Genomic DNA, 15767 nt, shown 5'->3' with positions numbered 1-15767 from the left:
GTGTCTGCAGCTCCCCTCCCCCGGGCCCCCTGGCCATCACCCACGGAGGCTGGGGTTGCCGAATGCAGGGCGCTAGGACCCGGTGGCGCGGCGTGGGCAGGGGCTGGGTGCTCGGGGAGCAGAAGGGCGCCACTGCGCCCAGTCAGTCCCGAGCAGGTGGGGGCGCGGCGCGGTGCTAGGGGCGCCGAGGGGCGGAGGCGGCCGCCACACCTAGGGCGCCGCTGAGCGCCGGGAGCTGGCGCGGGCGGAGCCGCCCTCAGGGCCGCGCGTGTCCGGGGCTTCGGCCCCGCCCCGCGCCGTCCAATGAGAGCCCGCGGCCGGAGGGGCTGTCCGCACACTCTGTCCGCAGCCCCACTCCGCGCCGCCGACCCCCTGACACCGCATCCCTGCCCGGGCAGCTCGCCCCAGATCCCGAGTTCAGCGCGGTGTCATCGGCTTCCAGACGCCGCTCCCTGCGCCCCTCTCCCGGACCTGGCGCCCCGGCTCCTGGACTCTAGGTGCCCTTAGGTCCCCGGGCGGCGGCGAGACTTATGGCCCCCCAGGGGGGTGAAGTAGGAGCAGCCTGACTACCCTCAGCCGGTGCCCCGTCCACGCCCCTCCGGGCCGCGTGGCGGGAGTCTTCGGGGAGCTATGCTGAGGCCGGGTGGTGCGGAGGAAGCCGCGCAGCTACCCCTTCGACGCGTCCGCGCCCCTGTCCCCGAGTCCGCTCCCAGATCCACGGCCCCCGACGGCTCTCGGGCTTCGGCCCGCCTAAGTCTTGCCTGCCTTCTGTTGCTGCTACTGCTGCTGACGCTGCCGGCCCGCGTAGACACGTCCTGGTGGTGAGTGTGGCTCTCGGGCTTGGGAGGGTGAGGTACTGGGTTAGAGAGGCCAGACGCGCGCAAAGGGAAGATACAGCTCCCGGCCCCCCGCTGCTCAGGAGACCAGGTTGTCGCTGTAACGGGAATTAGAGACGATCCGGGCTCGACTGTCACTGAAGTCGCCAAGGGGCGCAGGGGCATGGGGAGTGGGTAAGGTGGCGCCGCTCCTTCCCCGTCCGGCGATGAGGGCGCTAGGTGTTTGCAGCAGGGACGCGGGGTAATCGAGGCTTCTCAGACCTCCTCTATTTCAGCTCAGTTCTCGTAGGGCAAAAGCTACCTTACGAGTTTCTCTCAGGATGGATTCAAGGGACCAGTCGCCCATCTGGGGCCGCGGTGGCCGTCCAAGAGAACTCTCTGATCCCCTGAGGTTGTCCCCCGCCTGCCCTCGGGAGGTAGAGAAAGAGGCAGCTGGCAAGCTTGGACGAGCCTCTCGTTGGTCGACCCTCACCCCACCACGCAGTAAGGCTCGGATGAGGCAGGGGTACCCAGTGCAAAGTTTAGAAATGGAATTAAGGCAAAAACTACCCCATTAACTCCCACAACTGAAACAAACAGATTACTTGGGTTTGCATACTTTAGACATTTTGTCTTCAGCCTCTGTTTTGAGGATCTCACATCGAACCTTTATCTCCCTCTCTGCTTCCTTTTTCTTCTCTAGATGGGCCCATCTCCCATCTTTTCCCCTCTAAGAACTAGAGGCTTATAGAGTCAAAGCATTAAGAGATCCTCTCCTCAGATTTCTTGCAGGCCTTAGACGCCAGGCATTTCACATGAGGGCAAATGAGGCAGAAGGAATTACAATTCCACTGGGTATCTGTTTTTTTCTCTTCACCCCCGCCCCCCACCACCGCCCCCAATCTAGATGGCACCCATCTTTTTCTCCCAGAACTGAGCTGCTCTCTCTCCTCCCCCACCTCCTAGGGGCTGAGCAGGGGGAGAGTGGGACTGAGAAATGACTCAGTAGTCTTGTCTTTCCTCTTCACCCCCCAATTAAACTGGCCTCTTGGACTGGGCTACTACCCCTTTCTACCCATGCAGTGCCCACCTTCCTTTCCTTACTCCGCCCCTCCCCCCAGACCCCCACCTCCTCCACAGAGTGTGGTCTCTTTCCCCCTTGCACCCTGTGGCTTCTCTCTGGATTTGGAATCTTGGCTGAAGAAGGGTGAGGGGTAGCTGGCTGAAGGGCTAGCGAGCTTGGGCCGCAGATTCCTATCATTTCAAGATGCGTCTTTCTCCATCTCCATCTTCCCCCGCCCTGCCCCCCTCTCCCTGTTTTCCTGTTTCAGAAAAATCTCTCCTTGGGATCTTTTTTATCTCTACAGTGTTGGGGAAGGCAAGGAGGGGGGTTCTGGATGGGGGAGCAGGGAGGCCCATATCTTACATCTGGCTTGAAACATTCTTTTAGAAAAGGAAAAGGAAGAAGGGGATGAGGAGAAAAGCCCTTCAAAGTTCTGTGTGAGATCAAAGCCACCCTTTACTTTCATGGGCTCGGTTTTGGCTGGAGACTTGTGCCTTCAGTGGCCTTGCAGACAGACAATGAAGTGATCACTGTGCATCTTTATCCATCCCGGATAACAGTTTGCTTTTAGGGACTCTTGATTGCTTCCTACCAATTTGGGAGGCAGCCTTGGTCCACTTGCTGCTTAGGTGAGAGTGTGTCACTCTGGTAATTTCAGCATCCTGGTTAAGCAGTTCCTAAACACCTAACTGGGGCTCTTCCGAGTCCCCATTTTGTCCCATTGGCTATCCTTTCTTTTCCCTTCTCCCTCTATTACTCTCCCCCCATGTGGTTCATATTAAAGATTTTGGAAAAACTCCTGGGTGAAAGAGCTAGCTAGGGAGGGAGGAAAGCAGATGAGTGGGTGATACGGAGGGATTCAGCAGTCCCTGTGAAATGGAGGAAGGCAGCAACAGGGCCAGGATGGGCAGTGAGTGCAAGGTCATTTCATTCTGCTTGCCTCATAGGGGTCATAGCTGCAGGCCCCAGATGCCTGCCTCAGTAGTCATCACTTCTGGGATAAAGTAGAAAGCTGCTTTCCAAAGGCAGGTCAGGCCCCCAAGGTGATTATCTCTTTCCCTTAGGGAAAAAAAAAATCAGCTAGATTGATATTCTGTACAGCCCCCTGAAGAGATAGATGCCTGTTGACTCTGTGTGTATCCATGTTCCACTCAGGAGCAGAATGTCATCACTATCACCAGTTAACAATCTGATCTTCCTTACAGCCCTTCCCCTAACTCTCCAACCTCCCTTCCTCTTCTGATCTTTAAGTGGAGGAGAAAACGGATGGTCTCTTCTAACCAAGAAAAACAGAACAAGAAATGGGGGTCTCCTGGCATGTGCCTCCCTGTACTATTCTGTATTCTGCAGGGGCTTGGATGTCAGGAATCACAAGAGCAGGACTGCATTCAGGACTGTGGTTCACAGAAAGAGGAACAAAGTGGTATCGTGACATTAATATTATTGCGGTTTTTTTTTTTTGGCCTTGCCACCAGGCTTCTGGGATCTCAGTTCCCCAACCTGCACCCTCCCCACCCCTGGGGAATTCCCCAACATTAACATTAGTTATCAACAACTGCTATTTAATGAGCCCTTCCTAAGTTCCTGATACTATGGCCAAATGCCTATAAGCACAATCTTCTTCAATTCCTAAAATAACCCAGCAAGACAGATAATATTATCCCCATTTCACACACGAAGAAACTGAAGGATAGGAGGAGCATAGTAAGAAATTCAAGTTCACACCAGTTTTAGAGCCTGATTGGTCTACGCCTGGTTAAGCATCGTGTGCTTCTCTTATGCTTGGAATTGAAAATAAGCTTGGACTTTGGAGTCAGATGTCCTTGGTTCACCCCAGTTCTACTTTGACTAGCCCTGATGAACAGCGCCGAGTATTGTTCATCTCCCTGACCTCAGTTTCTTCACCTGTAAAATGGAGCTCTCTCATAGGATTTTTGTGGAGAAAAATGTTTTGTGAACTGTCAAGTATCATATAAATGATACTGTCTTAAGATATTCAGGGAGGATAATAGTTGTATCCTTGTCTTCAAAGTCCAATATGGGCTGGGTTAAACCATGTACATACACTAAGGACTGTAAAAGAAAGGAAGTAAACAAAAAGAGGATCTCTGGCCTCATTAAAAAGATACAAACTTAAAACATCTCCACTGTCAACAAGGAGTAAAGCTGTAATTGAAATGATGCTTATGTATGGAGTTGGGGAATAAATCAGAGCAGTCAGGTTTTGTTTTATTCAACAAAAAATTATTGAGTACCTGCTTTGTGCCAGACATTGTTCAAGGTACTGGAGATACTGAAGTGAACAAAACAAAACACATCCCTGCCTTCAAAGAGCAGCGTGTCCTAATCACCTGGGGATGTTGGTAAAATGTCAGTTCAGTAGGCCTGGAACGGGGCCTGAGGCACTGCATTTCTAACAGGTTCCCAGGAGATGCTGATGCTGCTGTTCTGGGGACCACACTCTGAGTAGCAAGGAGCTAGAGTAGGGTATGAGTCACTTTGTCAAAAGAAGGGATAGGAACTGGTCAAAGGCAGGCAAAGAGAGCATTCTGGAGCAGGAAGCTGAGAAGAAAGTAAAAACTTGTGGAAGGGGAACGGAGCTAGAGAGTCAGGGGCATTTCTGCTGGCCCATCAGCTGGGAGACGCCTTAAATATCTTTGTGCCCCTAACAGCTGAGCTCAGTGCTTGGCACATGGTTGGCATCTTGTAGGCACACGCTGAATTTAGAGGAAGATGGGGGTGGGTGGGCCTCAGGCTGCTTTGTTGGAGGCCCCCACACTGACTACAGGTGTTGACCATTGGAAGCCCTGGTCTGCAGACACTCGAAGCAGCTACTTGGTGGGGTAAGAGTGGTAGTAAAGGAAATTATCTTCCCATAGGAGATACTGAGCAGATGTTCCCACGCTCAGCGAGGATGTAACGAGGAAGAACCGATGTGGGCTGCAGCAGAGTGGAGTTAAGTTAGACCACAGGAAGGACTTTTTACCAGAGTTTGGCCTGCCCTACTCCAGACTGTCTCATGAGGGCTGGATTACTGGTCTCCCATTCCCGTCCAACCCCCCCTCTTCCCAAGCCCCAGTTAAAAAAACAAACACCCATTGCCTAGAGCAGTACTCAGGGCTGAACTGGGAAAGCAGAATGGTGGTGAGACAGGGACAGGCTCCAACTCCAACGGTCTTGATTCTCCAAACAAAGCACCGCGGCAGTGGGTGTAACTCCCGGCTGTGCGTCAGGCAGCCCTTTCCGGCCTGGCCCAGGCCAGGGTGTTTATTTTGTTTGTTCCTGGAAGCTGTTGCCCTGATGGACAGTACTGGGGATGCTGATTCCATGGGATTTGCTAGTGGTGGACCAGCCCTCTCACCCCTCCCCGGGACAGATGGGCCCCATCAGCTCTGCTGAGTTCCAGAAGAGGCAAGCATCAGCCCTCCTTGTGTTTGTTTGAGTTGGTGTCACCAGTGGTGATCCAGTCTGTGGGTGAGGGCTGGGTTTGCGAGTGCAGGGGGAGGGGGAAGTGTTGCAGAGGACAGAGCTCAGGGCAGTCCAGCTTTTCCCTCTCCCCTCTGGCTGCCGTCCCTTCTCCTCACCCACTTCTAGGCCCATTCTGGGGCCTTTCCCAAACCACAGGCTCATTCACGGCTCAAATCAAATCTTTTCTGTCTGTAGCAGCAACAACCCTCCAGGGCCCCCACCTGTGCAGAAAAGGGGCATGAAGGCATCCCTTGATGTGTTAGGACAGGAGAATAAAGAATTCCCAGCAAATCAAGGGCGGTGCTGGAAACAGAGAAAGGGAGTGGGAAATGAGTGTATGGGTCAGATCTCATTTAATGGCCTTGTGGGGAGAAAAGGTGATGATGAACTCCTGTCTTCTCTCTGAAATGTTCTTCCTGAGGCTTGTGGTGGAGTCTAGGGCTAACTGTGTTTGAATGAAGAAAAAACACTTCCTGGAGAAAATTAAGAATGACTCTAGCAACCCACATATCTTTTAGTAGCTCTCCTAATCTAATTGATCTTCTTATAATTGTTCACCTAGGCAGACTGGGGACTGGAATATGGGGAGTGTCACTCTGTTGCTTAATCTTGGCCTTTGGTGTCCCACTGCAAATAGCCCTCTGCCCATGCAGATTCATCCAGGACCTTATGCCCTATAAAATGGGAAGGATGATTTTGAAAGACTGATTAGTTAAGAAAGGTCATGGGACATAGAAGTAAAGGGTATGGGGAAGAGAGTGGGATGGGGGTCTTCCTTCCCAGACCTCACCATTGGGAATGAGGACTTTTAGCTATATGGGTCTGACTGGAGCTATAAACATCACTCAGAACTGCCCACTTATCTGTCTTCCCACTGACCCCTCCCCACCTCCATCCTTCTTCCCCCAAACCATGCTTTATGAGCCAGCTACGGAGGACATGCCTCTGACATGTGGGTGTAACAATGCTGTCTCAGACGCTAATTCTGTTCTTTTTCCATGAGGCTCTTAATGTTGATTAGATAAGCAGGCAGTGGGGTTTGTGTGACATGCCCATAGCTTGTGTACGTGACACATGCCTGGCCTGTGTTTTGGGAGTGTGTGTCCCTTTGGGTTTTGGCTGGGGAACTGGTGATGGTGGGAGACCACTCAATTACTCTCTCTGAAACAGATTATTTCTTGAAGGCTTGTGGGGATTGGTTCTTCCCTGAGGCCTTGGGGAATATGGGTTAGAGGAGGGGGAAGGAACCTCTAAAGGCCTGAATGCCAAACCTTTCCCCTCGTTACTCCCCCACCCCCCACCCCCTGCCACCCTCAGCCCCCGGATTGCAGAATAAAGCCGGATGCTCTGACGGGGCCATCTCCACCTTGCAGGTACATCGGGGCACTAGGGGCCCGTGTGATCTGTGACAACATCCCTGGGCTGGTGAGCCGGCAGCGGCAGTTGTGCCAGCGTTACCCAGACATCATGCGCTCCGTGGGCGAGGGTGCCCGAGAATGGATCCGAGAGTGTCAGCACCAGTTCCGCCACCATCGCTGGAACTGTACCACCCTGGACCGGGACCACACTGTCTTTGGCCGCGTCATGCTCAGAAGTAGGGGCTTCTCCCCGTTCCTTCTCTTCCTGTGCTTGGTTGGGGTGGTGAGTGGGTAGTGGGTGGAATGCCTCTTTCCTACATTCTGCCTCATAATTAAGAGTAAAAACTGTGGGCAGAGCCCAGGATACAGCTGGAAACAGACCCTCAGTACCTTTGATATGAAGTCAGTGGCCCTTTTAAATCCCAGGGTTCTGGGATGACGGGTCAGAGCAGTAGCATTCCCTGGTACCTCCGTCCTTCATCCTCCCTTTTCCTTCCCTCCCCAACCCCCGAGCCTTCAGACTTCCACCCATGAACTGTAAGACTGAGGACTAGAAATGGCTGCTCTGTTCTTACCAACACCATCACTGCCCTCAGCCCAACACTCCCAACATTATAGTAATGGGAGCAAGAGATAAACAGAAAGGTGATATGTAAATATTTGGGAAGTCAGCGGCTTGGACTTGGCTCAGCAAAAGAGCTAAGCAGAGCTAAACAGTAAACTAGGAGAAAGGGAATGAGATGAGACCCTGGAGGTGTCAGAGGGACAAGAGTGATGATTCATCAATCCCCAAGAGGAGGGAAGGAAGAAAGCTGGCTGGAGAAAGTAGCCTATCTCTTCAAATAGGATGACCCCTGGGCTGGGGGCTCCATTGTAGGGGAACTGTCCAGCAGAGTGGGTCTGAAAAGGCCTGGAATGTGGACTGAGGCTGACTTTACTAAGCAGGGGTTGGCACTCAGTGGGAGGGAATGATTCACTGTGAAAGTTTTCAATGGCTGGATCCAGGGAGTTTGGAAGGATGCAGGAGTACAGGTCAGCCCAAGAGGTCACATGTACAAAGAAGTAGATAGAGAGTTGTGAAGGCTGAGGGGAAGAGGTCAGACACTCTGGGGAACGTTCTCAGAAGGGAAGGGTACTCTGAATAAAGGAAGTATAGGGGTTTCCCTGGTAAAGAAAAGGAAAAGAGGTTTTAGAGTTGGAGGTTGTGTGGGCTGAAGAAGGGGACAGACGTCGGCCTCTTTCCTGAAATACACTTCTCCTTTTCTCTCTCTAGGTAGCCGGGAGGCAGCATTTGTATATGCCATCTCATCAGCAGGGGTGGTCCATGCTATCACTCGTGCCTGTAGCCAGGGTGAGCTGAGTGTGTGCAGCTGTGACCCCTATACCCGTGGCCGACACCATGACCAGCGTGGGGACTTTGACTGGGGTGGCTGCAGTGACAACATCCACTATGGTGTTCGCTTTGCCAAGGCCTTCGTGGATGCCAAGGAGAAGAGGCTTAAGGATGCCCGGGCTCTCATGAACTTACATAACAATCGCTGTGGTCGCACGGTCAGTACTCATGTCTCTGCATGTACATTCGTATTTTCTGGGGATGGCCAGTATCTATGATCATGGAGTGAATGTGAAGGTAGAAGGGCTGAAGGCTTCTAGATTACCTCCAAAAGCCCCAACCCTTGGAAGAGGAGCAGTAAATGCAAGGGACCTTTGGGAACGCCAAGGTTCAACCTGGAGCATAAAGAGTCTTCACATAGGTGGGAATTAAGGAAAGGTGGAGAAAAGAAGGGAAATAACTTCTAAAGAAAGAAAAGAATCACCTCCTCAAGTCTGAGGAGGATTAGAGCTTATTCCAGTCAGTGCACTGGCCTTTGAGCACCACCTATATGCCTAGCACTGTGCTGGAAAATGACATGCCACAAAAGCAGAAGGCATGGTACCTTGAACTCTGAAACATAAGAAAAATAGAGGATGTCCCATAGCTATGAACAGAATCCTGGGGCTTGAAAGTTCAAATGGGCTTTCATGAACATAAAAGCACTGTTGGTCTAGGAAGGTTTCCTGGAAGAATCTGGTCAGGAAGAATGGGTGTGACCTGACTGGGGAGAGAACAGAAGAACCGACGGCTCCACCAGCCAACCAGGGCCAGCAGAGCTCAGGGCCCTCATGCGTTTGGTACCAGGGATGACCACAAAGTATCCTGACTGCTTTTCCCCTCACTGCGTCCCCACCTTCCAGGCTGTGCGGCGGTTTCTGAAGCTGGAGTGTAAGTGCCATGGCGTGAGTGGCTCCTGTACTCTGCGTACCTGCTGGCGCGCGCTCTCAGATTTCCGCCGCACAGGTGACTACCTGCGGCGGCGCTATGACGGGGCTGTGCAAGTCACGGCCACCCAGGATGGTGCAAACTTCACAGCAGCTCGCCAAGGCTATCGCCGTGCTACCCGGACTGACCTGGTCTACTTTGACAACTCCCCAGACTACTGTGTCTTGGACAAGGCTGCAGGTGAGTAAGGAAAGCAGGTAGGGACATGGAGCCCCAGGTCTTAGTGCAGGCACCTCTAGCTAATCATGGTCCATTCAGCATCAGCAGTTAGGGATGGATGTTGGAGGAGTCAGTCAGATGTGAGAATAATCTTATAATAAGATTACTGATTTATGCCTCAGTCTGCCAGGCCCAAAGCTGCCTAGAGTGGAGAGGACACTTAGCTCCCTGAGACCTGAGGTCATCTATCATTCCTTTATATTCCCAGCATCTGGGATACAATAGTTACTGCTTGGTGAATGTTTGAATGATTCACCCATTTCAGTACCAAGCTAATGTATGGGCTATGCAGAGGCATAAGATGCAGACCGAGTTTTGGCTCTTTACAATCTAGCTAAAGAAATGAGAGATAACAGGTAGACAATGCAACTGCAAAAGAGATCAAATAAAGTTTATTTGAAAGTGTCGCATTTAAGTTGTTTCTTGAAGTGTGGAGATTATCTGGATAGCTAGAGAGGAGGATAGGCAGATATTCTCTACACGTGAGTAGGCTGGTAGGTAGAAAAGCACATGATCTGTTCCACAAGCAGAATGCAGGTTAACCTGACTGAGTAAGGTTTGGGGTAGGGGAGATTAAAGGTAGAAAGATAGGCTGGAAATAGACCATGAGTGACCCTGAGAGAGCTTATCCAGGGTGCTGCCAGTGAAAATTCTAAAGTGGAACTGGGGAAGCAAGGGGAGAGGAGATCCCTACCAATGGCTGACTGTCAGCAGAAAGCAGCAAGTCATTTTTGAATCTGTTCCATATATTTGTGGTGGAATTCTTGGGAATGCTGGGAGGTGATGTAGTATTTCCCTAGAAAAGTGGAAGTCACCATCATGGCTTGTATTTCAGGCTCAAATGGGTTAAACTAAGTACAACCTGCAGTGTAACAGAACCGCTCTTCCCTGGTTATTCTTACGGCTCTCGGGCTCATCTCTGTAGTATCAGCAGTCAGGACTTCAGTGAGGGGAAGCCAAAACCTTGGTTGTCTTCCACACTATTTGTTTTCACCTATCACTGTCATTCGTGGACAGACAATTGGCTAGGAGCAAAACTGGGCAGAGAAACAGGGTGGAGCTCTACCCAAGTCACAGAGAAAAGTAGCCTGTGTACTCTGAAGGGTGCTAGGGGCTTCCCTGTTGACTCAGACTGTAAAGAATCTGCCTGCAATGTAGGAGACCCAGGTTTGATCCCTGGGTTGGGAAAATCCACTGGAGAAAGGAATGGCTATCCACTCCAGTATTCTTGACTGGAGAATCCCTTGGACACAGGAGCCTGGCAGGTTATAGTCCATGGGGTTGCAAAGCATCGGAAATGACTGAGTGACTAACACTTTCACTTTCAGGAGAAAAAAGGTTGAGGAAGCACTTCTGATTCTCCTAGTGATTTCCTGTCAGTTCAGTTCAGTTCAGTTACTCAGTCATGTCCAACTCTTTGCGACCCCATGGACTGCAGCATGCCAGGCTTCCCTGTCCATCACCAACTCCTGCAGCTTGCTCAAACTCATGTCCATCGAGTAGGTGATGCCATCCAACCATCTCATCCTCTGTCATCTCCTTCTCCTCCTGCCTTCAATCTTTCCCAGCATCAGGGTCTTTTCCAGTCAGTCAGTTCTTCGCATGAGGTGACCAAAGTATTGGAGTTTCAGCTTCAACATCAGACCTTCCAATGAATATTCAGGACTGATTTCCTTTAGGATGGACTGGTTGGATCTCCTTGCAGTCCAAGGGACTCTCAAGAGTCTTCTCCAACACCACAGTTCAAAAGCATCAATTCTTTGGCACTCAGCTTTCTTTATGGTCCAACTGTCACATCCATACATGACTACTGAAAAAAACCGTAGCTTTGATTAGACGGACCTTTGTTGGCAAAGTAATGTCTCTGCTTTTTAATATGATGTCTAGGTTGGTCATAGCTTTTCTTCCAAGGAGCAAGCATCTTTTAATTTCATGGCTACAGTCACCATCTGCAGTGATTTTGGAGTCCCCCAAAATAAAGTCTGTCACTGTTTTCATTGTTTCTCCATCTATTTGCCATGAAGTGATGGGACCGGATGCTGTGACCTTAGTTTTTTTAAAGTTGAGTTTTAAGCCAACTTTTTCACTGTCTTCTTTCACATTCATCAAGAGGCTCTTTAGTTCTTCTTTGCTTTCTAGCATAAGGGTGGTGTCATCTGTCGTGATTTCCTATCACCAAGTTTGTTTTCTTCCCATGTGGTATAATTCAGAGGGTTACTCTCTAAATGCCTAGAAATAGTTATACATCACCCAGGTGTAAGCCTATGCTATCATCCTAAAATGCACCTTTGGAGAAGGATCTTTGGAGTCAGGAGGAAAGGTGACTCATATGTGTGTGGGGTGTTTGTTCTCAGAGGCATAAAATTAGATCTCATAAAACCCGAGTGGGGCCTGGAATTTAAAGGGTACAAGTCATCCCAGAAGGGAGTATGGATCCAGGATTTCCCTCTAAAGCAATACAGTCCTATTGAACGTTCTGTGATGATAGAAATGCTCGACATCTGTGCTCTTCAGTACAATAACCATTTAGTTATGTGTGATTACTGAGCACTTGAAATATAGCTAGTGTGACTGAGGAACTAAGTATTAAAATTTATGTACTTTTAGTTGTGGTTTAGTCGCTACATCGTGTCCCAACTCTTTGTGACCCCATGAACTTAGCCAGCCAGGCTCCTCTGTCCATGGGATTTTCCAGATAAGAATACTGGAGTGGGTTGCCATTTCCTTCTTCAGGGGACCTTCTCGACCCAGGGATCGAACCCTGGTCTCCTGAATTGCAGGCAGATTCTTTACCGACTGAGTCACCAGGGAAGCCCTGATTTTTTTTTTTAGTTCCATGAGTGGTTTTTTTTTTTTAATTGGAGGCTAATTACTTTACAGTGTTGTAGTGGGTTTTGCCATACATTGACGTGAATCAGTCATGGTGTACATGTGTTCCCCAACCTGAACCCCCCTCCCACCTCCCTCCCCATCCCATCCCTCAGGGTCATCCCAGTGCACCAGCCCTGAGCTCCCTGTATCATGCATCAAACCTGGACTGGCGATCTATTTCACATATGATAATATACATGTTTCAATGCTATTCTTTCAAATCATCCCACCCTCACCTTCTCCCAGAGAGTCCAAAAGTCTGTTCTTTACATTTGTATCTCTTTCACCGTCTCACATATAGGGTCATCGTTACCATCTTTCTAAATTCCATATATATGCATTAATATACTGTATTGGTGTTTTTCTGACTACTTCGCTCTGTATAATAGGCTCCAATTTCATCCACCTCATTAGAACGGAATCAAATGCATTCTTTTTAATGGCTGAGTAATATTCCATTGTGTATATGTACCACAGCTCTCTTATCCATTCATCTGCCGATGGACATCTAGGTTGGGGAAGCCCTAATTTTAACTTAAATCTAAATGACCACAATTGGCTAATGGCTACTACATAGGCCAGCTTCAGCTCCAGAATATTGAAGAGGCTTCTGGTGTACAAGAGCATTAGGACCTAACTCCTGGAGTTACTCGGAAAACATATAAAGTAGATCTAGTCACTCCACACTCTAGAGCAGTGGTCCCTAGTGTTTTGGTTTGTATACGCCTATGATTAAAAAAATTTGAGCGTGTACCTCCAATACATGTATATTTACTTATGAATTATGTCTGTTTCACTGTACTAACATGTACATCATAAAAGACACAAAGCAGATATTTTAAATATTTAAAAAAATATAGAAGTACTAGTATTTTCTATCCGTATTTAGTGGAATGTGGAGACTACTAGTAGAAACCAGTTAATTTATTATACCCTTTCTGAACCCCCAGGTTAGTCACTTTCCCATCTCCAGGAAAGGGCCAGAGTAGATATTCTCTAGGATCCATCCTATCCAAAATTCTAGGATTTTGTGATCTCTTGGCAGGATCTCTTTGGCAAAAATCAGTCAGAATGAGATTGTGAGCATTCTCTGCAGGGGGAGTAATACCATCCATACCCTTCAAGAGTTCCTACCATAAGGGGTACTATAAGGGGTAAGGCAAGGGAGTCTTTAGGAATTCCTTAGGGAGAAGCCTCCTCCCAGGAATGCTTATCAGTTTGTCCCCTCAGATGATCAGATATTCTTGGGTTTTCCTTGTGGCTCAGCCTGTAAAGAATCTGCCTGCAATGCAGGAGACCTGGGTTTGATCCCTGGGTTGGGAAGATCCCCTGGAGAAGGAAAAGGCTACCCACTCCAGTGTTCTGGCCTGGAGAATTCCATGGACTGTCTAGTCCATGGGGTCACAAAGAGTCAGACACAACTGAGCAACTTTTACACACACACTTCATCTACTGAGTTAGGTGCTATTAACTAACTTGCTAGACATCCTAGCTAAGAAGTGTAGAATTGGGTTTTAATCCTAGACAATTTGACATCAGGCCTATGCTTTTAATTTTACTTTCTCGTATAGTACAACTTAATGAAATATAAACTAAGTTGTAGCAAGATTTCTTAGAAAAGATAAATTATAGGTTACGTTTTTTAACTTTTTATTATATAAAATTTCACACATCAAGTAGAGAACCTTCACCCAGCTTTAACAGTTACATTTTCAGGCTAAGTTTTGCAGGGGATATGGAGATATGTATTGGTAGGGAATGCACTGCAGGAAAAGTCAGTGGTCTTTGGGGAGCCTTGATGGTGGGAGGAAATAGGCCTGGTGCAGAGGGCAATGAGATGGTCATTTTGGCTAGTGGGTATATTTTCAGGAAACGAGATTCTTTATGGTTTCCTCATGAGGATGTGGGTAAGGGAACCCAGAGCAGCTGAAGTAAGAGGTAACTTGGTTCTCACTCTCTCTTCCCCAACCCAGGTTCCCTAGGCACTGCAGGCCGAGTCTGTAGCAAGACATCTAAAGGGACAGACGGTTGTGAAATCATGTGCTGCGGCCGAGGGTATGACACAACCCGAGTTACCCGCGTCACCCAGTGTGAGTGCAAATTCCACTGGTGCTGTGCTGTGCGGTGCAAGGAGTGCAGAAACACTGTGGACGTCCATACTTGCAAGGCCCCCAAGAAGGCAGAGTGGCTGGATCAGACCTGAACACAAAAATACCTCACTCATCCCTCCACTTCAAACCTCCTGATTCAAAAGCACAAGATCTTTGCATGCACACCTTCCTCCACCCTCAACCCTGGGCTGCTACAGCTTCTATTTAAGGACTTGGAGAACACTCCAGAGGGACCCTGGTGTCCTAGCTGGTTCCTTAGCCCTAGGAAGGAGTTGACAGGGGATGTATTATAAAAAAAAAAAAAAAAACCGAGCGGCTCCCTGACTCCCCACTCTGGAGGCTAGAAGGGAGAGTGGAAGAGGTGGGAGTCTGCAGAGCGATATGAGTTGCACTAAAGCACATGGTCAAGGCTCATTCCCCCCTTCCCTTGCATTGGCTTCCTGATACTTCTTGTGTGTGCAGGAGAAAGGGTACCTGGAGAGAACTTCTCTTCCTACCTGGCCAAGGGCAGATGGGACAGAGATGAAACCACATATCTCTTCCCTGGGTCAGTGTGAGCTAACTGCCTGATACCCCAAAAGAAACTCTGCAACATTCTCCCATTATCAAGACCCTGGGATTGCTAGATATGAGTTAGCCATAGTGGACAAGGTTCCATTCTCATGCTCATATGTTTGTAAACTGCTGTGTTTTGTAGGAGAAAAAAAAATTATACAACTATACAAACATACATTCTCTTCCAATCTCTCCTTTTCAACCTGTATACGCCAGCACTGCCTCTTTTGCTCCCTTGCTGCCTGTGTAAACTGAGTTGCATGCAGTGTCAGGCTAACAGATCATTAGAACATCCTAGAACACTCCTAAGAAGGAGTAATTTGGTTACTCTTGGGATTTTTACTTTTTTTAAACTTTCCATGCATTATTCTGGTGGTCATCCAGGTTTGGGAAACTCTAAGTAAAAGATATGTGACTCATGGAGGGTGAGAGAGGGTAACAAGACTGATCTCAAGGGCCACATGAGGCATCAGTGTATACTAGGCAGGTAAAGATCTCTGGCTTTGGCAATTTTTAGGAGAGGATCCTAGCCTTTGAAGCTGGGAGCAGAATCCAGTGGTTACAGAGGGAAGGAGAGCTGAGGCTTGGGGCCAAAGGGGTATATAGCTTAGAAAGCAGCCTTTCCTCATTTATTCAACAAATCTTTTATTTAGTGACTCTCCAAGTCTTGGTGATTATTATCCTTCAATCCACATTTGGCTTAAATAGCACAGTTCCTTCTAAGCTACTACCCACTTCCTAACTAAGCTTGCAGTAGTGGCATCTCCAGAGATAGCAGGCTTAGTAAGCCAGAGGAGGGTAGGACACAGAGTCCCCAAAATCATGATGTCCTATTTTTATGTGACTTGGACAGTGGTTGTCTCTTGCCTGTTGATATTTTAAAGGAGCAGAGTGGTGTAGAAATTTGCACTTATGACATACCTAGGCTAAAATCTCAGCTGTACCAGTTATGATATTTTGAGCAAGAGTCCCAAATTCTCTGAGCCT

General features: G+C 48.9%; 2 protein-coding genes across 4 annotated transcripts in view; one reads left to right on the top strand and one right to left on the bottom strand.

Moving 5' to 3' along the window:
- Positions 1-21: 21 nt before the first annotated feature.
- Positions 22-15105, top strand: WNT2B (Wnt family member 2B). The gene is made up of 5 exons (XM_043460321.1): positions 22-821; positions 6720-6940; positions 7978-8255; positions 8940-9204; positions 14088-15105. The coding sequence occupies exons 1-5, from the start codon at positions 631-633 to the stop codon at positions 14315-14317; spliced, it is 1185 nt and encodes a 394-aa protein (XP_043316256.1). The 5' UTR covers positions 22-630; the 3' UTR covers positions 14318-15105.
- The window catches only part of ST7L (suppression of tumorigenicity 7 like), a 92204-nt gene continuing 87431 nt past the window's right edge, over positions 10995-15767 (bottom strand). Inside the window, exon 15 of one of the 3 annotated variants that reach the window (XM_043460313.1) lies at positions 10995-11050. In XM_043460313.1, coding sequence (XP_043316248.1) covers positions 11021-11050 — 30 coding nt within the window. In that variant the 3' untranslated portion in view covers positions 10995-11020. Of the gene's footprint in view, positions 11054-14183; positions 14314-15767 lie in introns of those variants that run through there. The other 2 variants (XM_043460315.1, XM_043460314.1) reach the window with 2 other exon arrangements.

This window comes from Cervus canadensis, chromosome 2 (genome assembly GCF_019320065.1).
Source record: "Cervus canadensis isolate Bull #8, Minnesota chromosome 2, ASM1932006v1, whole genome shotgun sequence".
Classification (NCBI taxonomy): Eukaryota; Metazoa; Chordata; class Mammalia; order Artiodactyla; family Cervidae; genus Cervus; species Cervus canadensis.
Note: the sequence above shows the minus strand (reverse complement) of the source record. Positions and strands in the feature narration are given on the sequence as shown.

Coding starts and splice junctions, on each gene's coding strand:
- WNT2B (XM_043460321.1), top strand. CDS start 631: ATGCTGAGGCCGGGTGGTGCGGAGGAAGCCGCGCAGCTACCCCTTCGA. Junction 822..6,719: donor CGCGTAGACACGTCCTGGTG/GTGAGTGTGGCT, acceptor TCCACCTTGCAG/GTACATCGGGGCACTAGGGG. Junction 9,205..14,087: donor TGTCTTGGACAAGGCTGCAG/GTGAGTAAGGAA, acceptor TCCCCAACCCAG/GTTCCCTAGGCACTGCAGGC.